This window comes from Glycine soja, chromosome 3, assembly GCF_004193775.1.
Source record: "Glycine soja cultivar W05 chromosome 3, ASM419377v2, whole genome shotgun sequence".
In the NCBI taxonomy this organism is placed as follows: Eukaryota; Viridiplantae; Streptophyta; class Magnoliopsida; order Fabales; family Fabaceae; genus Glycine; species Glycine soja.
Window position 1 is genome coordinate 40,788,813 of NC_041004.1, and position 27,147 is coordinate 40,815,959.

Sequence of the window (27,147 nt, forward strand, 5' to 3'; positions counted from 1 at the left end):
ATTAGGTGACAAGATACATGAAATTTTGATAATTTCATGACAAAATGTGAAAAAAAGTTTAGTGACAAAATATGCAAAACTTAAAAAATTCAGTGACAAAATTTATAAAAAAAAATGAAAAATGGATGACAAAAAGTGCAACTAAGGAAAATAGAAACAAAATAAGACAAATAAAAAGAGTTTTATCATTCAAGAAATGTTCGACATTCAACAATCATCTCAAATAAAGAAAGAAAGCACTATTCTAAACCACCCTTCACTTCAGTTAGCTTACAGATAGATTAATCTGTCAGAATTAATATGAAATTATCCCCGATAACTTGGTCAGTGGTTGACTCTGTTTCTTACCAATTGATGATGATAGATATATAACAATTTACAAATTAAAAGACATTATTAATTCATTATACACTACCAAAGACAAAAGCTGCTTCTTATAACATTCACACTTAGTATGAAAACTAAAGGCAAAGAAATCATCACTCTGGTGCCAGCACGGGACTAAAAATTTAATGTAAAAACTAAGCAACGGTTTCCTTGAATGTAGCAAGTAAACGCCTCTCTTCTTTGCATCATTTATCAGATCGCTAGCATTTCGCAAAATCATTGGATCAATGGCTACTGCTCAAGAATTTAATTATTTCTTTCAATTCATATTCCCAAATCCAAATTTTGGTGATCTGAATCAATTCGTTTCCTCCTACGCTTGGTGCCACCTCTCTTTGATGGAACAATCAGGATAATTCACCCTGTTTTCATGGTTTTGTTTCGAGGTTTGCAACTTTGCATGACCATAGATTTTCTAATTCAATGGATTTGGGGACAAGCGTGATTTCTGATCCAGAAACAAAAAAAAAACATTCTCATATTGGACCGTTTTTATCTTTTAGGTTGTACATGAGTTATTCGTGCCCATATGCACAACGAGTATGGATCACTAGGAACACAAGGTTATTTTCTCTATCTGTCTAAAGTATTTGTTCACCCATTCCTGTGTTTGCTAGAATAATTGATTTATTTTTTTGTACGTTAGGGTTTACAAGACAAGATCAAATTGGTTCCTATTGACCTTATGAACAAGCCTGCTTGGTATAAATTGACTGAATAAGGTAGGTAATCTTAGGGGGGAGGGGGTAATTATTTTTATAAAGCAATGAAAATTTGACTGAATTATTTGATTATTCATCATGTTTTCCTTATATATATATATATATATATGCATATATGATAGGTGCCATCTCTTGAACACAATGGAAAAGTTTTAGCAGAGTATTGACTTGATTAAATATGTAGATGCAAATTTTGAAGGACCGTCATTATTTCCTAACGTAAGAATAAAAACATTAGCTTATTCATGATAAAAATTCTCTTTCCCCTAACTCTTATTCCTATTCGATAATAGGATAACCATGCTAAGAATAGATTTTTCAGGACCCTATCAAGAAGGAATCCGGAGAGGAACTAATAAAGTATGTTGATACTTTTACCAAAGATATATTCGGTTCATTCAAAGGCGATCCTACAACACAAACCAGTGAGAATTAAATTGATTACGTGGAGAATTCTCTTGGTAAATTTGATGATGGGCCTTTCTTCTTTGGCGAATTTAGTTTGGTAAGTTAAAAAAAAAGTTAGGAGACTTGAAAATTAGATTGGTTAGCAAGTCATCTTTGAGGAATTAAGTAGTCATTTGATATCTTGATAGATAAATTTTGCAGCCATGGCCATGACTAGAGTTTTTCATTCTTAAACAAATAAATAATTTATGGTAATTATCAGGTGGATATTTCACTGAAAGGTTCTAAATTGTCTTCTCTGAAGTATTCAAGCATGACATGACATTACAGTTGGAAGACCTAATTTAGCAACATGGACTAAGGTATTTCAGAATATTCTTTGACTTTCTTACTCAACCTAAATAATAATAATAATAATAATAATTCAAAATTCATGTCTAACATAAATCAAATTATTATTTTCATTTGCTCTTGAAGTCACCTTACTCTGAAAATAAAACTCTAAGGGTCCACATTTGACCACTTTTGATAGAAGTTAGGCCACAATGATAAACTAAAAAAAAAATTAGATGACTGGTCTAATTAACAATTTTTTACAGGAGTTGAACAATAACGATGCTTATAAGCAAACAAAATTGCTTGATCCACAACAGTTCGTTGACTTTATCAAAAAACGCTTCTTGGTACTGTATATAATTCATTTTTATTGTAATTAATTTCAAGTTTATATATACTTCTTATCTCTTTATTAATAAAAAATGTTATTATTATGCAGGGTCAGTAATATCATCATATATACAGAAGCAGGTGTCTATGACATTATCCACAAAGTGAGAGGTGAATGCATCATAAAATGATTTAAGTTTTTTACTACAAACTTATAGGCTTGTGCATGTAATGGCCAGCGATGCCAATAGTTTGAATTTGTTATAGCAGTAATACTATTTCTGTACTAACGTGTAATGCAGTGTGTAATATTGTAATATACTAGTAATAAATTAAATTATGAGTGGTATGTATATGAAATGTCTGTCTTGAAAATATGCAAGCCCAACAATGATCATAATAATGAAAACTAAAATATATGAGGAGTGCATATCCTCTAAAGTAAGATTGTGCGGTATATGATAAAGTAATAAGGCTATTGATCAATATAAGACTTCTATAATGAAACTAATCACACTAGATTATTTTTTTTAATACCCATAATTATTTTATTTCATTTATTTTATTCTTTTGTTTCTCTTTTCTTGTTCGCCCACGCATCAAACCAAGACTATAAAACAAAGTTCAACAGAATTGCATCAATGTAACCATGTACTCCTAACTAAAGTCTAAAGCATCGAAACTTGTTCTATATAATAGCTGATAAATAAAGCTTTGATTGAATCTAACAGTCATAAAAAGATGGTTTAATGCTCTCAAAGCTTTGTTTATCAGCCAACGCTAGAAGCAGGATGAGAGAGGGAGGGAGAATCTAATCAATGTTTTTTTAATGAAATGTAGTAACATTTGTTTGAAGAGTGATATTTTGAAAATGTTTTAACATGACTTTTTTTTTTTGTATTTAGGATGGACTTTTGTACTGGTTCAGTGTAATATTAATTAACTTGTTTAATTTGCATATGTGGCAATGAATTTTGTTATACCTGTGGATAGAGCTTCAGTGTTCTCAAAATGTTTAGCAAAGAATTGCTCGAGGCAATTAAACTCCCAAGAACATAGCAACAATGTGATCATATATACAACTAAGTGAATGACAAATTTTTTTTCAAAAAAAAAAAAATCGTAATAAATATTATAACTTCTAAGTCAGAGTCATAACACCTTTTACCACTTAACTTCTATCCTGTCATTAATTTGAAATCCATCCTATATGAAAAATAAAAAAAAATATTCCTTTCAAGTAAAAAAAAAAAAAACCCTAATTGTTCACAAACACAAGCAGCAGTCATACTAGTCAAACTCAAGCTTCTATCCCAACTTGAAAAGAGATCACAAAATGTAAAACATGAAATTGTACGTAATTCAAAATGGAGATTTTACCAGATATATAAATCAATATATATGCAGATAAATTCTTATATATGCATCTAAGACAGTATATGTTTTTTATTTTTAGTAGAGTATAAATAACAAATAGTTAATTACTAGTATTATTTTTTTAATAATAATGTATTATTATCTGATAGTATAAATAATATTATTTTTTAATAGTTGTCATTATCATAAGAACCTATATATGTGATATAATAAAAAAAGAACGTATATGTGATCATCTAAGATAGTATAATTTTAATAGTTGAAGATATGAAGAGTTTCTCATAGGAACGCATTAAAAGTCTCCACTAAATTATTTCATAATAAATTATTTGAGTTCATCTATTATGTGATTACAAGCCAGCCATCGGTGCAGCGAAGCATAAGGAGCGATTGAGGTAAAGCAAAAGTCCGTCGCGGCGGAGAAGAGGAGAAGATGCGGTGGGGAGGTTCAGCGAAGGAGAGAAGTGTCAACGTTGAAGAAGAATGAGTGAATGACCTATTGACGTTCGCAATTTCAAGGGCATATTAGGTGTTTAGGGCAGCTACTGATTAGTTTAACGGGTTGGGTTAGTGGGCTTACAGTTTTAGAAGCCCAAACACGTTTTAGAAGCCTAATTTTAACCCGAATGCACAAACACGTTTTGAGACGCCGTTTCCACGACCTTGCGATTCAGCGCAGCATTGAAGGCGATTTTTTACTAGCATGGCAGCAATAATGTTGACGACTATGAATATTCCTCTGCACACTTCGGTTTGGGTTAATTCCCGGCGGAAGAGTTGGTGCTGCTACGCCTCACTTTCGCAGCCAGACAGGAAGGAGATCCGTCTCGGTTTGCCCAGCAAAGGTCGCATGTCCGCTGACACCCTCGAACTTCTCAAGGTCATTCCAATTTCGACTCGATTCGCCACTGTTATCTTCTACATTCTACTCTACTAACTAACTCTGCATTCTTTCTTCTGTGTGAAGAATTGTCAATTGTCAGTGAAGCAGGTCAATCCTCGTCAGTATGTTGCTGAAATTCCTCAGGTGCCTTCTCTTTTTCCCTTTGCTTCCATCAATGTACTATATCTCTACATGACCATAAACCAATTCTCTTGCACTATTGCAGCTATCCAACCTCGAAGTTTGGTTTCAGAGGCCCAAAGACATCACAAGAAAATTGTTATCTGGAGATCTTGACCTTGGTATTGTTGGACTCGATACTTTCAGTGAACATGGCCAGGTCAGCATTTTCGCATTTGCAGATTAGTGCCCCTGTGTATTCGCCAGACTCAAATTGTTTTATCGTCTAATTTTCTTTTGTTAGGGTAGTGAAGATCTTATCATTGTCCACGAGGCTCTCGAGTATGGTGATTGCCGTTTATCCCTTGCGGTGAGTTTAAATTATGATGTTACTAGATTCTGCTCCTGTCATTGTTTTGTACAATCAATTGTCTGTTATTTCAGATTCCCCAATATGGAATATTTGAAAATGTAAATTCAGTGGACGAGCTTGCAAAAATGCCTCAATGGACAGAAGAAAAGCCTCTACGAGTTGCTACTGGTTTCACCTATGTAAGCGTTTAAAGTTCAACTGATGTATCCAACCATTTATCTATGTGCTAGAGTTTCTACTGTTAGTTTTAAAAAGAGAGAATTTGATTTTAATTTTGGACCTACTTTTCAGCTGGGGCCTAAATTTATGAAAGAGAATGGACTTAAGCATGTCACATTTTCAACTGCTGATGGAGCACTGGAGGCAGCTCCTGCGGTGAGAGATAGTGTTTGTTTTATTAGAAGTTGCTCATTTAAAAATTTTAATTATCAAGCATATAATTGACCATTCTGTGTTATGACAATATCTTTTTTTTTCTGCTGCCAGAATGGTTTGGGTTTGGGATGATCTTGCTTGCTATAGTTATTTATGGATAATATATCTTTGTTCTATAGCTTCATATACTAGTCATAGTTAAACACTGTTTTGATCCCAAAATTCATAGATATATATTCAATGAATGTCTAGGGGCTGAAACTAATGATGTTCAAATTTCATATATAGGATATATGACTGTTTAACTGCAGATACATTGTATTTGGCTAATTGTTGCTAGATATGCATACAGCTGTTAACTGAATTCTAAGAGAAGATATTTTGAGAGAAATGAAAAACTTTAGAAATGAGAAAAGGGAAATATTATTAGCCACTGAACTCAAGGTTACAGTTTAGAATTTATAGAGTGAACAGTTAGTTATGACAGCTGTCATTAACTAACTCACTAACTTGGTAAACTAACTCACTAGAACTAACTAGTGTAACTGATAGTCTGATACAAGGAAAACAGTTGAATAACTTCAACTCTTACAATACTCTAATAGCTGTCAATGTTTTGCATTCAGTGAATTAAACTTATGTGTTTCTTGAATGTTCCCTAAAAATATTTTTTTCCGATGCCAAATATTATTAGCACTATATATGCTTTTGTTGTAATCTACGCATTGTCGTTGTTAAGGTATGTGTACCATGGTGATCAGCATTTATTAAAGTGTCCAGTTTTGATGACAGCATTACTTTGTAAAGTAAAGAATGAGGATATGAGTGATGTCACTGCTTGCCCAACCAGATCGTTTTTCTGCATATTTTGTCGCAGGAGAATGAGAATGCGAAAGATTTTAAAAATTCTGCAATGCTTTTATTGAATTGTGGAGTTTGATCACATTAACAATTTCTGGTTGGCTTTTGTTAAACTTTAGGTACTTCCATTGTGTGTGTGTGTTTATGTTTTATTCTATGGGGAGAAGTTGTGGGATGTGAAATGTGGTTAACTACTGGGCTAAAGGTCTGTTGGCATTGCGCTCTGCTTTTAGTGAAATGACTAAACAAACTTGGGAGTTCTTTATGTGGCAACATCTATTACTGTGATTGTTGGTTAGGATTTTACTCATTTCATGGTGCAACCAACAAACTCTTTTTTTAGAAATTATATTCCTTTCCCAGACATTAACTTTCCATTCTATTCCTTTGCATATGATTCTCATGTCTTTGCACCTGAATTGAAGTATCGATTGCTGCTTGTTCATTTTAGTGATGCTGCTGCCAATATATTCTGGATGCCTGGATGTGATATTTATGATTTATCTAAGTAATTGTTTGTCTTTTCTCTTTTTAGATGGGGATAGCTGATGCTATCTTGGACCTTGTAAGTAGTGGGACCACACTGAGAGAAAACAACTTGAAGGAAATCAAAGGTGGAGTTGTTTTGGAAAGCCAGGTTATCAATTGTTAACTTTTCTGACCTTGACTATCATGATTTGTTGGTTTTTCAATTAAATAAAAAAGTAGGCATGGGAAACCTGCTCTGTATTATGCATTGTCGGGTTCTGTCTCACTCTGGCAATTGAATGCTCTTCAGGCTGTGTTTATTGCAAGCAGGAAATCGATGATCCAACGGAAAGGAGTTCTTGAAACAACACATGAGATGCTTGAGAGGTTGGAAGCACATCTGAGGGCCATTGGGCAGTTCACGGTGCATAGTTTATAATTCCCAATCCCCCCTTACTCCACCAGTGTCTGCCTTTATTTTAATTCCATTTCTAATGCTAGACTTGACAGGTTACTGCAAACATGAGGGGAAGCAGTGCAGAGGAAGTGGCTGAGAGAATACTGAGTCAACCATCATTAATGGGTTTGCAGGTGTGATATGAAATGAAATTTGCTAACCTGGCTTTCCTAAACAACTTATTCCTTTCATCATTTGTTTTCTGCATTAGCAAAATCTGATGTATTGTAATTATGACATCCTTTGATACAACTCTTCCAATTATAAGCACACTTGATTGCCTGTCTGCAGGGACCCACTGTAAGTCCTGTTTTCTGCAAGCATGATGGGAAGGTAACAGCAGACTATTATGCCATAGTCATATGTGTGCCTCAGAAGGCACTATACAAGTCTATACAACAACTGAGAGCGGTGAGTTTCTGAAACTAATGTTAAAGTTGTTTTTCGATTTATTATCATTTATCGAATGGGTGAAGATACTTGTGAGCTTGTGCGGGAAACATAGAAGGAAAATTAGGAGATGAAGGTAGAATAGGTTGTGGTGGTGGTTTGAATGAGCAGAGTGCAGACAATACAATTGTAATACTCGCTCTGGATAAATTATTAGTCTATATAATTCCTGTTGTCGCTGGCTAGCTGTGAACTGATTTCCACCAGAAAATTCTTGAATTCCCTTCAAAGCTTCTGCTTATCATGTGGCATTATATTTGAGCTTAATAAAATGCTTTTTATTTTGACTTGCGTATCAAAAACTATATGATTCTCATACTTGGTTTCCTGTTGACTACACTCGTATGATGCAGATTGGAGGCAGTGGAGTTCTTATATCACCCTTGACCTATATTTTTGATGAAGAAACTCCAAGATGGCGTCAGCTCCTATCTAAACTTGGGCTGTAGCCATTTATGATCAATCTATGGAGTCATTTGTGGATGTTTCGTTTTTCAGATACTTCCAAAGTAGATGAGCATTAAATCTATGGTGAAAGCTGCAAAAGCCTAGTACACCAAAATGGAGGACGTAGATAACTAAAATTGCACTTTTAGATTGTAATTTTTGTAGCAAGCCTGTATCTTCTTCCTTTCGTTCTCTTCATAACATTGGTAATCGCTAGAGAAGTGACTGCTTCTTGGTCCTTTCCGGGGGGATTGTTATTTCAGTTGAACTGGGATTTTGCTTCGGTGTTTTAATTTTAAACTTTGAAGTAGATTTTATTTTATTTGTGACCTTAATGAGTTGGCCATCTTTCGAATGATGTTTGATACGTTAGAATGCCCAGCGAAGAAATGTGTCTAATGAATAAAATTTTGGTTTTTTTTATTTTTATTTTTTTTGTCAGCTTTGCTATTTGTACTCTAAAATTTTCAAGTAAACAAAATAGGCTTTAATATTTTGAGGTTAAAATGTAATTTTTATCTTCCTATTTTTTCTAACGTGATTTTAGTTTTTTATTTTTTAATTAAGACATATTATCTTTCACTTTTTGAAAAATTATAATTTTAGTCCTTGTGATAAATTCTTGACGTTGATTTATGTATTCTGTAATGTAATTTATTGTTCACATGATAAATAATTTTTTTTAAAAATATTTAATTGCTAACAAACTCAATTTATTAAATAAAGAATTAAAAAAAATACACAATCTAGTCTGAAATTGATCAAAGAAATTAAAATCATAAATTTTTTAAAAGTGATGAACAAAATATCTAATTAAAAAATAAAAATTACATATTTAAAAAAATAGGGGGACAAAAATGACATTTTTGTCAAATTTTAAATATAAAATGAGAAAAGGGTTATACAATAACAGTGTGAAATTTGTTATCTATTCTTCAATAATAACTCATACTATATGATAATATTATTGATTTTTATGATAATTATTTTAAAAATTATATAAATAATAATTTATGATTGAATCATATCATTAAACTCATAAAATATTGTCCTAAGTGTGTTTTCCTTAAGGCAGATTATATTATACAGTATGGACTAGAGCTCTCTGAATGGAGGAGGAAATAATTTTCCTTAAGGCATAAACAATAAGAAGTTGATTGATTGAAAGAAAGACCCGTGGGAGGTTATATATGTTCTATTAAACTATTCCCTGTTACTTTTTGTCATTTACCAATTTTTTTAAAAATAAATGAGTCAAGCCTTTTACTATCAAATCACTTTAGGATAGTAGGATCAAATGAGTCAAGATGTTGGATTTGTTTATATTGACAAAGCCTTGTCTACAAAGAAAAAAAAAACAAGTCAACCATTTGAACTTTGAAGTTTAACTATAAAGTCACTTTAGGATAGTAGTTAGTAGGATCAAAAGATCCAAAATATAGGATTTGTTTATAATGGCATAGTCTTGTCTACAGAGGAATGGGATAGACGTGATGCTACTTGCTGCATTGGTTCTCATTTATTTCTGTCCTTATAGGTTGGTGTTTAGATGATTGATTCATTAGCATCGCCAATGAAAGGAAAAATATACATAACGTGTTAATGATTAGACCAACGATCCTATTTAAAATAACTAAGTTTGTAGTTTCGGCTTTGTAGTGAGGCTTCCTGGAAAAATAAAATGTGCCCAACTATTATGTTTTTTAATGAAACTTAAGATTTATTTTACATGGCATTGGAAAATCTCATTATTGCTTAAGCTTTGGGCAATTTTTTTTCTTTCAAAACTAAATTTTAAAGTATTTAAAATATTACTTTTAAAATTAATTTTACCTCTAACTTATGTAATTCAAGTTTATATTAATATTTAACAAAATAAAAGTCTAATTTCAATAATAATTTTAAAAGCAGCTAGATAACATCATTTTAAGTTTTTCCCTTCTAGTAATGCCAAAATAATTAGAAGCGTCTACATACATAATTCAGCTCAAGTTCAAATTGGGCTACAACAAAGATACTTCGTGCCTAATTACACCAGCTGAAAAATGCAAAATGCTTAGCCAATCTGTAAACTTCTAGAGATGGTGAAATCATCCCATAACAGGATATATGTAGACTGACTTGGTTGAAAAAGCTATATTTTCAGAGCTTAATAAACTATACAACATGACTAGCATAAAAATGTTGGTTTAGTTGGTAAGGATCAAACTTGTATCCCATAAGGGCGCAGTCGAATTCCGCTACCGATGTGAGAACCTTATTGATAAATGATATATAAATACCATTGTAAGCGTTCAGTGAGCCTTAAAACATCATGCTTTAACCCTGGTGAGCCCCTAGGACCCTATTCACTTAAACTTTTCCCCATTAAAAAAAAAGTAAAGGCATGGACATAACATTGCCAACATAGAAGGCACATGAATTATGAATCCAGCAATTTGCTCTTAAATAAAAATTTCGAGGAAAAAAGAAAAAGAAAAAGTGGAAGTACTATCTTAGCTCCAAACAGAAATGGGAGCAGTTTTGACTTTTGAGTTTTGAGTACTAGAACTAGAACAGAATTCCATAAGTTTTTTTTTTCTTTTCCAACTGTGTTCTGAACTGAAAGAACCCACCAAAGGACAACTGATATTAACATCTATAAACCTATATCTTGAAGTTGAGAAGGCCATTAAATAATATATTTGAATTTTTCTCCAGATTGTGTTCTATCCACCAAACATTGAGCTCCAAATCATATCCCCCTCCTGGTTCTAGGAGGAGTACTGGGAGCATGGCGAGAGCTTTGGAATGTGTGTGTATTGGGGTCATATTTTTGTGAAGCAAGGTAAGACAGTGCTGTGACAACATCGGCTATGACTGGACGCAAGTTAGCCTGTTCCTGAACACACATTGCTGCAACAGCAAGGGCCTGGTATAGCCCTCTTGGAGGATATTGACCGTGGAGTGTTGGATCGGCCATTTGTGAAAACTTTCTTCGATCTTTAAACAAGGGTCTAGCCTGCAGATAAATCAGAATAGTTCATCCCAAAGTTACTACTCAAATAGTCAAGGAGAAAGTGCAAGACATGTATCAAATTTGATTATGAAAATTTCCAATTTCTCCTGTAAGGAGATATACAAACCCAGTTAAAGAGTATCTATGCAATATGCAACTTAAAAAGTTCACATTACTTCTAAAACAAATATCATGTTGAAGGGACTCTCCTATCATGATGACAAATTTTCTCTCAAAGCATTATCCATTAATCATATGCAATGTTTTGTTATTTTTAAGAGGCAACTGTGAACTAGAGGATTGTAAAGGATTTCTTACCACAAATTCTCAAGCTTAAGTATATTGAACCAATAACATGTAAGAATTTTTTTTGCAACAAGACTGATTCATATGAAATTAATGCCTACCCTTAAATTTAATCGATTATATGTAATTGAGCCAATAGCATTTTCACTAAGATTGGTCTACGGGTTGGTGTAAGTGACAATTCATATTTTGGTGTGCTGCTTTTAAATGATCAACCAACCCAAGGAGATGAGACAACTGTAGAAGACTCTTACCCATGCAACAAGATTCTGCTCTCCTGCAGATTTTGAATTGTCAATTGCCTTCCTTCCGGTAATTATTTCCAGAAGAACTACTCCAAAGCTATAAACATCTGATTTCAGAGTCAGTTGACCAGTCATTGCATACTCTGGAGCACAATATCCATAGGTGCCCATAACCCTTGTTGATACATGGGTGTTTTCCCCAACTGGACCAAGTTTAGCCAAACCAAAATCAGATAACTTTGGATGATACCCTTCACCAAGCAAAATGTTGGAGCACTTTAAGTCTCGGTATATGACAGGAGGATTAGCTTTGTCATGTAGATATTCCAATCCCTTTGCTGCCCCAGCAGCTATTTTCATCCGCGTGTTCCAGTCAAGTCGTTTCTTGCCAGGAGGAATGTCTGCAAATCAAACATATATAACCAATATTAACTTCAACATAATAAAAAAATTAAAGGGATAAAACAACTTGCGTAGTTGAAATGAAATACCATGCAAGTGGTCTTCCAAGCATCCTAATGGCATATATTCATAAACTAGAAGCCTTTGATCTCCATCAGCACAATAACCAATAAGGTTGACAAGGTTAGGATGGTGAAGTAGACTTAACATCAACACTTCAACAAGGAATTCCCTATTCCCTTGCAGTCCATTTCGGTCAAGTTGCTTAATCGCAACAACCTATATTCAACATAAGAAAGGATGAAACATGTTACAAACTCAACCTACATAAAATTTATGCAGTGTTTCATGTTAGAAAAAATCAATCTATCAATCTGGCTGTTGGAAGAGATCAATGTGGAAAAGGAGGAAATGATAAATAACAAAGCAAAAAGCAAGAACCACTTCATTTCCAAGCACCTCTCTCCTATTTTTCATAAGCAAATAACAAAATAATGAGAAAATAGAGTCACCTGATTAATACTTTCCAAACGCCCTTTGTATACTCTACCAAAGCCTCCCTCTCCCAAAAGACAATCATTTCTAAAATTTCTAGTTGCAGTTGCCAACTCACGGAACGCAAATGTCTGTGCTGCAATGTGATCAGGGTTCCCATTTTTAGATGTATCTTTGGATTTCGTGGATGAATTCCTTTTCAACTTTCCTGCACTCAATTGACAAGAATAATATTTAAGGGGGAGAAGCACAAGCTACAGCAGGCCTAGATTTGTCTTCTAAGACCAACACAGGTTAATGCAATCGTGAAAATACTACCTGGCATGTTTCATTTTCCAAGCCCCAGAAACAAATAACTAAAGATTATGCAAACATGAATCACAATAAGATTCTGCGTGCATTATGCATCATTTCAAATTTACCATCACTAGTACAAATTTAAGCTTGGCATATAGTACTAAAGATCAAAATGGAAACTAAATTAACACCACATCAGACTAGCACTAAAGATCTTTCTTAGGATATATAACTGAAAATAGCAGATTATTAGATCATACATATGCAGATTCCAATCCTTTCCCCCCTTCCCCCTCTCAATCAATTTTTTTCTATAATATTAAAAAGCTTGCAATCACACACATTCAGGACACCAATCGGCTGTACCAAAGTCATAAACCTCACTCAAATTTATTTTGCTAGAAACAATTGCATAACCCCCCAAACTACCTTAATTAAGTGAAAGCACAACTGTCCCCAACAGAGTCTCACTATCATAATTCCATTCATGTTTCTCTCTTTTCCTGAACAAAAACAAAAATGATTATTTTATTTTTTTTACCTGGGGTGGCTTTGATCTGGCCAACGAGACTATCCTGAACTTCCATCTTCTCAACCTTGTTCTTAGTGCCAGAATATCCAGAACAGGGAATCCAACCCATGTTTGATGTTTCCTCTTCAATGGACGCACCACAGTGATCAGAAAGAACCTACAAATCACTCTCTCAATACAATACAATACCCGACCACACGGTGCTCGGGAAGCTAACTGCAACAACAACTTAGAGAAACAAAACAGTCTTTGTTCTTTCTCTCTCTTTGTTTGTGTTTTGTGTTTTTTTTTCCTTGGTGTTTTAGTTTGAGTTCATTAATTTATTCATTGCCTTCTCTTTTGGTCGGAAAAAACACCATGATTGGTTGAAATGCGCCTCACTGGATCACCTCCAAAACCAACTCCAAACAAATCCCACATAAAAAAATATTTAAATTATTTGCCTTTTTTTATTTTGGCTAAATATACAATAATTGCTTTGATATTAAGTTAAATTGTCATGTTTGCCACTCCTATTTGCCCTCCACACACTGCTTACGATCTACAACAGGAATCATGAATTAGATGCCCTTTGCTTATATTGGAACAACTCCTACTTAGTACCATTTTTCATTTAATGAAATAATAATGTCCATTTAATTTGAACATGTGGTGCGATTTAAGTTTTTTTATCATAAAAAAATTATTAATTTTTATTAATAGAAGAAATCAAACTTATGAACTTTTTTATTTTTATTTTTTAATTATATTTGATGTAATAATGTCTAACTTAATAATCATAATTTGACCGCCATCATAGTTCAAATTTTTAGCACACAACTGAACAAGTGCTAACAGCTGTAGATCTTAAAGACATTCCTATAATTATTACAAAATGGGCTCATGACACCAGCTAAAATTAGTTCTCTTTCTTTTCTTTGATTTTATCCCCTTTTAGTCAATAACAAATAATAGTAAGTCTTTGGAGGGAAAGAGGATATCGTTTTACCAACTGTTTTTTATTTTAAAAAAGTATTCAGAAGGAAAAATTAAGAGACTAGATCAAAGCCTGGATTCTTCTTTTTGTCATATCACTTTACTTTTCTTCCTTTTTCTCATTATTTCTACTTCCATTTTTTTTAATGTATATCAATCATTTTTTTTATTCTCCTTTCATTTTTCTTATTGCACAGTCATTATTTCATTCACGGAAAAAGAGAATGGGAGAGAGTTCAGACCAAATTTAATTCCTTTAAGAAAATAATGAAAAATATATGGATAAAGATTTCGCGTTTAAAAGAATCTATTACAAGGTGACCGCTGATAGGAAACGCTTCTTTAAGAAAGGCTCATCTGTTTTTGTAATGCAATCATATGTTTTCTTTTTTCTTTCTATAATAAAAATCGAATTATTGGCATACATTTTCTTTATAATAGCATATATTTTTATTATTATAAGTTGTAAGTTAAATTTTATAAATAAAAATATAAAGTCAGAGTAAAGGCTATGGCTTGACAAAGTGGCAAACGATTCAAAGTTAATTCTCATCTTCTTTCTTTTGAAACAATTCTCATATTTCTTATAAATGTGAGTTTGATTTTCTTGACGTAACTAAAATTTTATTTGGTGAACAATTTAAAAAAAATCCCGAACACCCAAGGAGTGATTAAGTAGTTGATATGAATAAAATTATTTTCTGTTTAGGTTCGTGTAATAATTTTTTTTATGTATCTTTGTTGATAATCTAACATGCTATTCACATCTTATCTAATATTAATAGTAATATTAAGAATGTCGCTTCACTCTACAATTATTATTTTTAAAAAAACGAGTTAATTTTCATATTTCATATAAAAAAGATATAGTCCAGAGATTAGACAAGGTCTAAAGTTGCTTCCAAACAAGTATCTTGCGAAAGAGATTGTGTTTTTGAACGAAAGAAGCAATACTTCCTCCCCCTTTTATTTATCATTTTTTAGAAAAATCATTTTGTTTATTTTTATTTGTCTTTAGAGAAAATGAATGAAATATTAGTATTTTTTTTAACTCTATCGTCAATATTGATGAGTAAAGAGAAAGATTCATAGTGTGATAATAAAATTTTGAATATTTCAATTAAGAGTAGATTTTTAATAAAAAAAAAAATACAATAATACTTATTTTTTAAAAAATATATTTATAATGTGTTAAACCTAAACTTTAGGTTGGAAAGTGACCATTTAAACAAGTTGAATCCTTTCTACTACTTTGCTACATAACTACTCCCATAATCTGTTGTTGACTGACATTTTTGTTTGCTTTAAGTTTGATTTTATCGTCATAACCAACATAAATATCTCCAAACTTTTCATTTCTCCTTTTTTATGATTATATGCTTTGTTTTCATTATGATTTTAATTACTCAACCCTCATTGCTTACTCTCACAAATGAACAACAACCATCAAATCATTACAACCCAGTGAACCCACGCTTATCTTTTCGCTAATTACAAATTTAAATGTCAAGATTATTTACTACACGTGAGTTTTTGTTTTGTTATATGCTTATTTATTATTTGTTTTAGAGAGAAAGTTACAGAAAAGATCTTCGTATTGGTCGCAAGACAAGTTATGTAAATTAATTTTATGATTCTTCATTTTTATAGCAAATTTAGTTAATGGCCTGTGATGTTTATTTTATAAAAATAAAATATAACACACTTTACTATTAGTTGTTTATATATCATCCAATTCAGCTAAATTTTCAATATATTATATTATCATATGAATGCTTAAATTAACAACTAGTAATCAATGAATTTTAGTTCAATTGGTTAAATAAGTATTATAAACTTTGAAATCGTGTTTAATTTTTACGAAAAAAAAAATAACAACCAGTAATTAAAGCTGTAAAAAAACAATTAGTAATTAAAGATCGGTATATCAACCAAAGCATGTGAAACCTTAAATTGAGGCTGAACCAAACACCAAAGTAGCATTCCTCTTTTAGAGGAAATAATATAATCTTCCATGCGCTTTAAAGATAAAAGTCTCTCTTAACATGTAACTTTTAGAACGAGTGTGTGACTACTTTTCAAATAGCACCATAGCCTTTTTGACAAGATGGTACCAACAAGCAGGTCGTCTACTTTTGTTTTTCTTTTCTATGGCGATCAATGATGACTGTTGGCAATAATAGACTATTGCTCACCGATAACGTATTGGACAAGAAAGTACAAACTAAATGAGATTAAACTACATTAAGAAACAAAATTATGTCATTAGCTATTACTGTATAAAGGTCTTTTGGGGTTCTTTCTGGCGATGCCAGTGATTTACAATAAAAACTATTAGCATATGATATATAATACTCCAGATTAATGCATATATGATGATATAGAATAGAATATACCGATTTTGTATACAAAGGCAGCTAGCAGAGATAGAAAGTTATTGAAGGGCAGTCCTCTAAGCCAGTGCCCTTGATTCCATATATAATACAATTTATCAGCACCAATACGGTTATTATCAACAAATATCCTAGTCTAAGTAGGTACTGCATTTGAAATTGTCAATGTCTTGATCTTTCTGATCAACTTCAATTATTCTGAGCATACTATAGGATATAAAAGGAATGCATCCTCTGAATTATTTCAGATGTCTGCCAATGCTATTGAATCATACTTGTTAACTAATTGAAGTGTCAATCATGGTTTATCTTTACTAAGAGAAGCCTGTGAATCTCTTTCAGATGCTACAGTTCCTGTGTTCTTGAGTGGCATCTCATGATTGTGCTTTCCCTCATATGTAGTCACAAATGATCTCGGGTCATCTATTGCTCTCTCCACGTGTTTGCGTACGTTACACATGATATTAGTACATCTAAAGTAACTTCTGCAAGACAAATTAGTTGGTGCTGTTAGAAAACATTATGAAATAGGAGAATGAAAACAGATACTAGTGATCAGTAGTTATTTGATTAATAAAAAACTAGCAAATTAACAACTACATTGGCCCGATAAAAAAATAGTTATTTGATTAGGAGCTCAAACTCAATTGAGTTCTTAATTTCAAGAAATTATTGTATCTTAGAAACCTATGAGGCTAAGATAAGGGCAATGTTGCATCCCTTAACTACAATATTGCAGCAGCATTTATAAGTTAAAAGATCATCATGGCAATGCATGGCAGAATCCAAATTATTCTTTTCAAAGCGATCTAGAAGCAAATCACTTTAAATAGTTATTTGATGAGAACATAGAAACATATATTGATAAGAACAGGCAACAAGTATAAACCTGGGGTATGGATTGCCTTTCACCACCTTCTGCCCATATTTCCTCCAGCGAAAGCCATCTCCAAGAACTTCAGAATCCGTAAAACTTTGCATCACAATCCGCGGCTCTACTAAACCTTCCTCTGATAATGCTGCTTCATTGGATTGATTCTCATTTTTCCTGAACAATGAGAATCATTCAATATAAATTACCTTCTAATTAAAAATGGTAAATGATAAGGTAGCAAGCTCAAAAATGAAAATTTTACTATGTTACTGGATGAACAATTTTTGGTTATTGACAGGTTAGGAGATTGCACGAGAAGGGTATTATGAATCATGCATCCCAAAATCTCATGCAACTACTTAACTTTATCCATTTATCTGACATGCATGTCACATGATATGAGAGAGTTATTGCATACTATGGATAAATAATAGGGTCTGTTGTGTAAGCTTATTCAGAAACACTTTTAGGAAAAGAAAATAAGAACAAAAAATGAAATGAGCTTCCCCATAAATTAAAATTAGCTCATGCAATAACTCTCAAAAGGATGAAAGAGGTTTTATTAATTAGTCTGTGCATAAGGTAATTTGAGTTTATGGAGAAGCTCATTTCATTTTGTTTTCTTCTTATTTTCTTTTCCTTTAAGTATTTCTAGATAAACTTAACCAAACAGGTCTTACAGTTTTAGGAAAGAGTTTTTACCTTCTTTTACTTCTGTGTTCATCTTCCTGTGCCTCAAATCCCTTGCTTCCTTCCTCATATTCCCCACTTAGACCACAAGAGTTTTCCATGCTTCCTCCACCAGCATTAGTTGCACCAATATTTAATGAAGAATCATTAGGCTGTGGAACTTTGACATAATAATCTGAATGCATAGACAATCCTGTGTTCTCAATTCTAACTTCATTGCCTTCGTTCCTCTCACTGTGACTATTACTCCACATATCTTGAACCATTCCATCAGACATAACCCCTGATCCTTGTGTCCCTGCTGCTGAGTTTCGCTTATGAAGCTGTGGCTTCGAATGGTTGTGTTCACCTTTATAAACAATTTCTGCAATATTCCCATCAAATGATCTTTCAACCTTCTTTTTCACTGGACAATTAGGATGTGTGCACTTGTAATAACTTCGCGGGTACTCGCTCCCTTTCACTTGCTTCTGACCATATTTCCTCCAATTGTATCCATCATAAGAAGGTCGATCACAATTCACTGAGGATGTTAAAGCTTTTTGGTCCTCCTCTATGTTCTGCTGCACCATCTTACTAGGTTCACTGCTCTGATAATTTGTTTCTGTTTGCGGGGTAATACTCTGATCGAGATTCGAGCTCGTGTTAGTACTGCAATTTCCCTTCTCCAAAAGAAGAGAAAAGAATGTCACAAACATAATGTTTAATTTGAGACAAGTGTGTGGAAAAAAAATATTGATCATTCGATCTCACTATGAATACTTAAAATTAAAATGCATATGTCATCATTTTTTTAAATAATAATGCGACTTTGAATGGAAGTTGTGCCCGAACCCATTAGACTGAAGACACGCTTCCCTAGGTGTCACACATTGTTACTCCAATACAAAATTAACAATGTTTGTGTAGGGTGTCTGCTGAATTCCCGCGAGCACTGTCTTGTGGTTGATTGAAAATTGGGTTCATGACCAACTTTGTTGGGATAAAATGATGGCCGTAGAAAAAAAAAAAAGTAATGTGACTTTTGTAAGTAATCATGTAACTTTAAACTAATTTTCATCATCTATGTATAGTTATACCACCTAAAGTTACTTACCTCACTTTAATATAAAAATTATTTTCTTACTGAATATGTCATGTAAATTAACAGATGGTGAAAGATTAATATGTATGTGTATATGTTACAAACCATATTTGCCAAAAGAGACACAGTTGTCTTTGACACGAGTTTTGCTGTTGGCTTGTATATGAGGGACTGTTTGGTGTCAAGTTTAGGACTCATGTCAGAAGAATTATCGAGTGCAGCTCCAAAAGTATCAGCCTGAAATTTTAAAACACCACTTATCATGGAAATCAAAAACCTAGGAAGAATGAAGTGTATCCTATTGAACTGAAAGTTCATGCACCTGAGAAGAAACAAACCCAGCAGGGGGTTGATTCATTGCTGGCTTGAACCTCACTGTCTTTGGTCTAATGGCAGAAACTGTAGTTGGAGAAGATTCAATAGCGGGAGAAACATTGATTGCACCTGCTAGGAGCTCTGAGAAAGATTTGAAAGTAGAACAAGTTGGCCTTGAAGCAACTGGTTTGGAAATGACCACCCTTTGTGCTTCCTTGATATCCATCTTCAATGTGTGCAAAGTGTGCTCACTTTACATGTGTTTCTGTTTGCAAGAAAAACAAAATCATCACCTAGCATATATGGTTAATCAACATTACATATTACAAACAAATGCTTAATGAATCATGGTTCCTAATCCGAAAAGAAATTCAATATCAAAATTATGAGTCTCACCCATCTACGCGCACGGTATGTAGTCCATAGTTATGATATTTGAGGGTAATTAATGTATGACATAATCAGATATTCTACCATTTTGCAATTGAGATTAAATGTGATAATGAAAAAGTTAAGGAAATATTGAAGACTCGGAAGCATAGATGAAAAGTTAAAAGTCAAAAGTCAAAACTATCTTCTCGCTAACCAGGACAAAGCTTTTTGCGCAAAGAATAGTAACATAGGGTTACACCAAGAAACAGAAAAAAACAAGCAGCACTTACAAGAATCGAGAAGTTCTATCACATTGGACCACATTCTACTGTATTCGTCACGGGAATTTCCATGCATTTTTTATAATGAATTGTACTCGGTCGGTGAAAATCATCGGTTAACTGGTGTGCATTGTGATACACTAGGTTATATATGGACAAATACTGTATTATGGAAGCTGCTTCTGTTCTCAATCTAAATCATTTTTTGTTTTTCCCTTTTAACTCAACATGATAGATAGAGAGGCTAATTTCTGCATCTTGGTCAGGCAATCCTTTTATACATGATAGCATGATCAAATTTGAGTATCTTTTGTTATCATGTTACTGTTCTGTTTTGTATTGTGAATGAAAATAAATAAAAAATTAAATTAAAGTAGAGGGTAGAAATTAAGAAGTGTTGCATGGAATAAATTAATGTTGTTTCAACAAGTTAGATCTCATTTCCTATTTAACTTGGCAAGTGTTGAAATATAGGATGCACAATTGTAGACATCTTTATCTATCATGGACTCTGCCAATATTTATTATTTCTTTTTTAGGTTAAATTATAATCTTGGTTTTCTTAATTTTTCAAATTTATAATTTTAATTTTGTTAAATTTTAATTGTAAAATTTGATCCCTTTAGTTTGATAAATTAGTGATTCTGATCCTCTTGATAGATTATTAACAAATAATTTTAATTAATTGAATTACTAAACTAATTATAAATTAATCAAAATTATTAATTATTAAAAAATTATTAATCATAATTTTCTACAATGCTCCTTCTCTTTTGCGCAAAAAGCTCTTTTACCTTCATTAGTGCAGTGACTCTACCGGTGGTAACACCGTATTAGAATTAATAATTTTTTTATTAAAGTTTAATAATTAATCATTTTTATTTTTTTATAATTAATTTAACATCTCTAATAATCATAATTATTAGTTAATAATCTATTTGAGATACCAAAATCATAAATTTATAAAATTAAGAAGATTAAATATTATAATTAAAAATAAAAAAGAACCAAAATCATAAATTTAAACGAGATATTAACCAGAGATTGACATCAACTTAGTTTTTCTTTTTTTTTTTCTTTTTTCTTTCTAGATATTAACGAGAGCTTCACATCAACCTAGTTTTTTTCTTGTACATTACAGCCACTAAAAAGGAACAGAGGCAAATGCTATTTTTCTTGTTTATTTATTTATGATTAAAATATATTTTTCTCCTTTATAAATATTAAAATATTTAAAATTTATTTTTGTGAAATTTGAAATATGTTTTTTATCATCACAAAATATAAATATATAATATTTTGATTCAAAATTAAATTTGGATAATTTTATCTCACGTATCAATGTCAATAAATTAACACTTCAAATTCTAATTGACACTTAATAAGGATATGTCATTGGCACTAAGATAATATCTTTTAAATCTAATCTCGAATTAAAATATTACACATTTATATTTTATAAGAAAAAAAATATATTTAAAATTTTACAAAAATAAATATCAAATATTTCAATATTTATATATAAAAAATATATTTTAACCTTTATTTATTTATCATGACAGGATAAACCGCAAACATGATGTATCAAAGTCTGAATATTCCAAACTGTCACAAGAAACTTCAGTGTGTAGTCCTGGCCATATATATAAACGGTACAATCCTTGCTGGCACATATATTCTTGCAAAAATTTTGGGATGCATAATTATTTTCTCTCACAAATTATATACAAGGCTGTGGGTCTTTTTTTTCTGACACCATACCGAGTCGCTTATTTTATTGATAATTCTCTGATCATCTCTAATTCTGTGTTACATCATTGTCTTCGAATAGTGTAGCCATTAAAGTAATGGTTGCTTAAAATAAGACACCAAGATAATTAAACATACTCTAATGTCACATCACACAGAACTACAAACTTATGTCCATTTCCAAGTCCTAAGCACTTTCTTTCCTACATATGCAAAATGATATTTTGAGAGAAGAAAGACATTTTTTAGATTTGAAAAGTTAACAAAAGCACTCTTTAATATATTATTTTAAATATTTTTCTATCATTAATTTCTAAATATTTTTCTATCATTAATTAAAAAATAAGGTGCATACACATTAAAAATTAAATTTTTATTACTAAGTGAAAGATTATCTTTTATTAGATGAATCTTAATTGAATGAATGTATTGAAAATTGTTTTTTTGTTTTAACTTAAAAAAAACTTATTTATTATATTTGTTAACAATCTTTACTATAAATAAAGAAAAAAATTAGTAGAGAAACATAACACATGAAGAGAGAGTGTGTGAGAAGAGAGACTATGAAACAAAGTCACTTTGTTGACAGAAAAGTGTCTTTGTGTAAGTGTTATCATTTCTTGTAACCATTGAGTCAGATACTTTGTAGGATGATACACTATTTGAGGTGAGTTACAATATTGTAATCATTTTTATGATAATTAAATACTTTGAGTCAATTTCGTGAACGTAGGCAAGAGGTATCGAATCACGTTAAATTATTGCGTTTGCTATCATTTTTCTTATAGTGTAATCTTTGTTGTACTCTCATGATTTTTGTGGGTGTGAATAATTTTATTTATGGGAGCGTTGATTACCCAACAACAGTATCATAAGGTTAATTTCCCATCAATATGTTTGTGATAGATAAACAAGAGTGGCATAAAAAGGAATTAATATAAGATCAAAAGTAAATTACAAAAAAGTTTAATAATGATGCATTTGAATTTTTTTAAACTATTAACTAATAAAAAAATCAGAATTGGTATGATTTGTAAGATATTTATGATAAAAGTTAATAACTTTATTATATATGATAAATGATAATTGAATAATATTGTAAAATTGTTATTTTTTATGCATAATATATTTTCTTATAATAAAATGTGAAAATTTTGAAGTGTTTTGAACAAAAATAATTGTCTCATCACACTCTATTTATATAAGGAGTGTAAGATAGGCGTGGAGAAGAGAAAAGAAAAAAAGAAGAAGAAAAGAGAGAAGTAAAAGATGTGATAAAAAAGAGATAAAGAGAAAAAAAATGAATGTAAGATATAAAACACTTGCAAAAAAATAAGTTATATTTAAAAAATAAGGCCGGGTGATGATGATGAGAATTTGTTTCGTCTAATAAAATTTTACAAAAAAATCATATAATTAATTTTTTTTAAAGTGTTAAATAAAGATAGATAAAAAACTGTTATTAACATAGATCACTTTTGTATGTTTTAGTTTCAATTTTTATTACTTTTTTATCACATTAATTATTGTATTTTTTTTTTGTTTTTCTTTCTTGACCCTATCGCTATTTTTCATTTATCTCATTCACCCCAAAATGTGATGGACCATAGTCATTTTTTAAAAAGCAAATATAATTATAAAAAAAGTGTTAAAAAGTATGCTACATGAATAATATAGATACATATTTGGATAACCATTAAAATTGTTGAAACGTTCATCTCAAGATAATTTTAGCGCATAAGCAAAGAGATAATAAGTGCATGTTTAGAATAAAATTAAGAGAATTCAAAAGTATTTTTACTTTGAAAGTAATATTTTTTCTAATTCATTTAATACATTAGAATTTATAAAAAAAAATACTTTTTAAACCTTAATCCAAAGAAAAACCTAAATGCTTTGGCCAACTTACGTTCGTGGCCAACCTAAATATTTTGTTTTTCCCCCTAGGGGACGGTGCCTTTGAATTTGGCTAAACGCCAAACTTCAAATAGAGGCCCTGGTAGGAAATTAAAGTAACAAACATGAAAACTGTTATTTCACTTATTTTGTCTGGTCGATGTCGGTCATCAATCTCCATGCAATTTTTCAAACTCACAAAAACTCAAATCTTCACAGATTTATCTCTATATTAGATAGCCATAGTATATGGTAATGTGAACTACTGTATCAAAAAATAAGTTTTCTTTTTTTTAGGTAAAAAGAAAAAAGGTATTGTACAAAAAAATAATGGTAATGTGAACCAGAAAAGTATGCTTGGATTATATCTAAATCTTAATAATAGAGATAAATCTGTTTTTTTTTATATATAGTTTAGTAAAGTGATGATTGGATTAATAATATAGACACTTTATTAATATTAATTCTTTTCTTTTGTTTTTTTCTTCTTATTATATTATATTATTTATCAGTTATATTTTTCTCTCTTTTAATCTAGCTTTCTAGCTGCTAAATAAGGTTTTGAGTAGTACCTAAAAATCATTTTGCTTTTACTGAAATACAACTTGTTTTTTTATACTGATAATATAATTAAGACTATATACATGTTTAAACACAAATCAATTAAAATTTATTCAAATACATTGGTAGAGTTGCACTTTTGTGTTTCGTTTAGATGAGAGGAAAGGAATTATAAGTAAGGATATAGGTAAAGAAAAAATGGAAAAATAACTTAAAAAAATTAAAACTTTCTTTCTATTTTTAATTTATTTTTTATTATTTTATTTTCTTTCTTCAATTCTTTGTTTAAATTGGAAATTAGGCTGGACAGACATCCAGCTAAACAAGAATTTTTCAACTTTTTGTGGACGTACTCTATATATATTTGAGTTTGTGATTCACATTGGAAGTTCCCCTGGTCTGTACAGAAGATGTCTTACATAGACTTCGCACATTCCAAATGAGAGGTGATGATGTTGATTGGCAAAACTAACAAGGATGGGGGGGAGAGATGAGGACTGAAGAGTGATGATTGAATTTGTGTAGAACATGTAGAAAGAAGAGTGCAAGTAACTTACACTCTATATATGTGAATCTGTGATATATGAAAACCAAAAAGATCTATGAAAACAAAATATAGTAGTATTAGACTTATTACTGGGTATTTGATTTTAGGTTTGAAAAGTCCCGAATTAATAATGATTTGGACCAAGTTTTGTCTAAACCATATATAGTTCAAAGATTTCCAACGGAAAAACAAAGAAGCTAGCTTTTCTCTTCCTTCTTGTTTTTATATTTTCATTCCGTTGTTTTCTGCTAATTAAGGGGTGTAGTGTTATAAAAAAATTCAGAAAACAAAGAAGAAAAAGAGTAGAGAACTAACCAGAAATCCGAGAAGTGGCAACATGCTAAAAAGTGGCAGCTGGTTGGCTTCACAGTTAATTTTCATTTCCCAGCTGAGTGTATGAAAACTGAGTTTAACCTCTCCTGCAAAAGGCTCAGAATTTACAACAAATAATTACTCCCAACATGTGTGTCTGGACATCAAAAATAAAAATAAAAATATATCAGTTCTTAATGAATTCAAAATGTACGTGTATAATAGTGTGTGGCCATCACAAATAAAAATACAATACCTGAGTTTCACAACTAAGATTGTCTTCTCTAGATCCAACCAAAGAAACCAACAGAAAAAAAAGGACCTTCAGCTTCTTCTGGGGATTGACCTTATACAAATACATGAATATTTATATGTATGTATACTAATGCAAACCAGACAGAGAGGAAAAGAGGGAGATAGAAGGGAGTGCTTTGATTCCAAATTAGATTTCTGAATCTAAACGATAATGTTCCCTTTTTAAAAAATAACCACACTTGCTCTCTAGTTCTTAATAATAATACAAACTCCACATTACAGTCAATGATTAAAACTATTATTTGATAAAAATAGTAAAAGGTGAATACAGATCAACTCCACATTACATGGTTATTGGGAAGTATGAATCTTGGGATTGGTGGTTCGCAGTGGGTGCCAACCTCCAAAAATGTACGGACAACTAACTATCTCAGTGTCCTCTTTGACCATTCGCTACGTATGGAGAGAGAAATTAATACCAGAACGATGTCGTGTTAGTGTCCTCGCATCATATAAGATTCCCTCACCGCCCGAGATGTTTCAACTCATTCTGCAAAAGCTTACGTAACTTAATAAATACGTCAATCCCAATGTATTTTTTCGTTTCCTTCCTTTCACAACATGTGTAATTTTGCATAGGGTAACTGGGTAAATATAGGATAAATGACATTTTATTCTGCGTAAAAATTGCAATAATTAGATTTCACAATTAAATTTATTAGATTATTTTATCTTTTAATTTTAATATTTAAGAATTAATTTTTAATAAAACTTAAGAATTAATTTGATACTTATTAAGTTGTATTTTTAGAATTAATTTAATATTAAGTTATAAAATTTAAAAATTAATTTATCGTTAAATTATATATAAGAGGTACTTATTATATTTTTAGAGGCATCAAAATGGATTGTCATCCGTGCATTTCACCACGGGTTTGGATTGAATTAAGTTGAAAAAAATAACTTTTTCCAATAATGACAAAAAATTGGTCCAACACACTTTTGACTTGGCCCATCTTATTGAATTCATGGTGGACGAGATTGGCCTGCGAGTTGTCTAGGTATTGAATTTTATCACATTTCGATAAGTTACTCGTTATTTTTACCTTTAGTTGAATTGATTTGATTATTGTGAGTTAGGTAGTTAGGTTTAAATGTCCAGGTATTTAATGTTGCTTGAATTGCCGATGAAAAAAAGCTACTTGAATTTGTGTTTTTGAATGATTTTATGTTGAATTGTCACTTATTTACAACACGATATATTTCTTGTTTGGTGTGATTTCTCAACGTCGAAGTAAAAAAATGAAAAGAAGTGAATAACCGGGATTGGAGGAGTCAAGTTCTCTATATGAGCAATAAATGTTGCTAGTTGTGTAAATTAATAATCTAGAGTGAGTGTTATTTTGTATTATTGCTGTAAAAAATTCAATATCATGACAATATTCCTCTTTTTCTGATGTAAAACTATTTAGGCTATAGTGTGCATTAGATTACTACTACTAATGAAAGAGATATGACGATGACACAGTCACAGATGTCTAGAATCAAAATTAGGGTTTAGGCGTAATATATGG

General features: G+C 31.4%; 3 protein-coding genes and 2 long non-coding RNA genes across 8 annotated transcripts; 3 read left to right on the forward strand and 2 right to left on the reverse strand.

Moving 5' to 3' along the window:
* The first annotated feature begins 122 nt into the window (after positions 1-122).
* Positions 123-1,329, forward strand: LOC114405538. Its single transcript, XR_003665260.1, has 3 exons — positions 123-950; positions 1,034-1,109; positions 1,232-1,329. It is a non-coding gene; the product is annotated as an uncharacterized LOC114405538 (long non-coding RNA).
* Positions 1,330-1,429: 100 nt separating this feature from the next.
* LOC114405537 lies at positions 1,430-2,477 on the forward strand. Its single transcript, XR_003665259.1, has 4 exons — positions 1,430-1,614; positions 1,780-1,879; positions 2,117-2,200; positions 2,293-2,477. It is a non-coding gene; the product is annotated as an uncharacterized LOC114405537 (long non-coding RNA).
* A 1,430-nt stretch (positions 2,478-3,907) lies between these two features.
* On the forward strand, positions 3,908-8,417 carry LOC114407042 (ATP phosphoribosyltransferase 2, chloroplastic-like). Its single transcript, XM_028369961.1, has 11 exons — positions 3,908-4,440; positions 4,528-4,587; positions 4,670-4,783; positions 4,868-4,933; positions 5,008-5,115; positions 5,228-5,311; positions 6,708-6,809; positions 6,951-7,064; positions 7,151-7,231; positions 7,389-7,508; positions 7,901-8,417. The coding sequence occupies exons 1-11, from the start codon at positions 4,264-4,266 to the stop codon at positions 7,994-7,996; spliced, it is 1,122 nt and encodes a 373-aa protein (XP_028225762.1). The 5' UTR covers positions 3,908-4,263; the 3' UTR covers positions 7,997-8,417.
* A 1,924-nt stretch (positions 8,418-10,341) lies between these two features.
* On the reverse strand, positions 10,342-13,578 carry LOC114407043 (probable serine/threonine-protein kinase PBL7). Its single transcript, XM_028369962.1, has 5 exons — positions 13,279-13,578; positions 12,458-12,648; positions 12,035-12,224; positions 11,553-11,944; positions 10,342-10,995 (listed from the first exon to the last, which is right to left on the reverse strand). Exons 1-5 carry the CDS (start codon positions 13,376-13,378, stop codon positions 10,729-10,731), a joined length of 1,140 nt encoding a protein of 379 aa, XP_028225763.1. The 5' UTR covers positions 13,379-13,578; the 3' UTR covers positions 10,342-10,728.
* A 3,011-nt stretch (positions 13,579-16,589) lies between these two features.
* On the reverse strand, positions 16,590-25,985 carry LOC114407044 (WRKY transcription factor 44-like). Of its 4 annotated transcripts, none has more exons than XM_028369964.1 (7): positions 25,575-25,985; positions 25,322-25,425; positions 19,608-19,865; positions 19,391-19,522; positions 18,214-18,866; positions 17,527-17,685; positions 16,590-17,122 (listed from the first exon to the last, which is right to left on the reverse strand). In XM_028369964.1, exons 3-7 carry the CDS (start codon positions 19,824-19,826, stop codon positions 16,936-16,938), a joined length of 1,350 nt encoding a protein of 449 aa, XP_028225765.1. In that variant the 5' UTR covers positions 19,827-19,865; positions 25,322-25,425; positions 25,575-25,985; the 3' UTR covers positions 16,590-16,935. The 4 variants fall into 4 exon arrangements, with proteins under 4 accessions (XP_028225765.1, XP_028225764.1, XP_028225768.1 ...); XM_028369963.1 differs by having other exon boundaries at positions 25,322-25,475; XM_028369967.1 differs by having other exon boundaries at positions 18,214-18,824; positions 25,322-25,475; positions 25,575-25,983.
* Between the last annotated feature and the right edge of the window lie 1,162 nt (positions 25,986-27,147).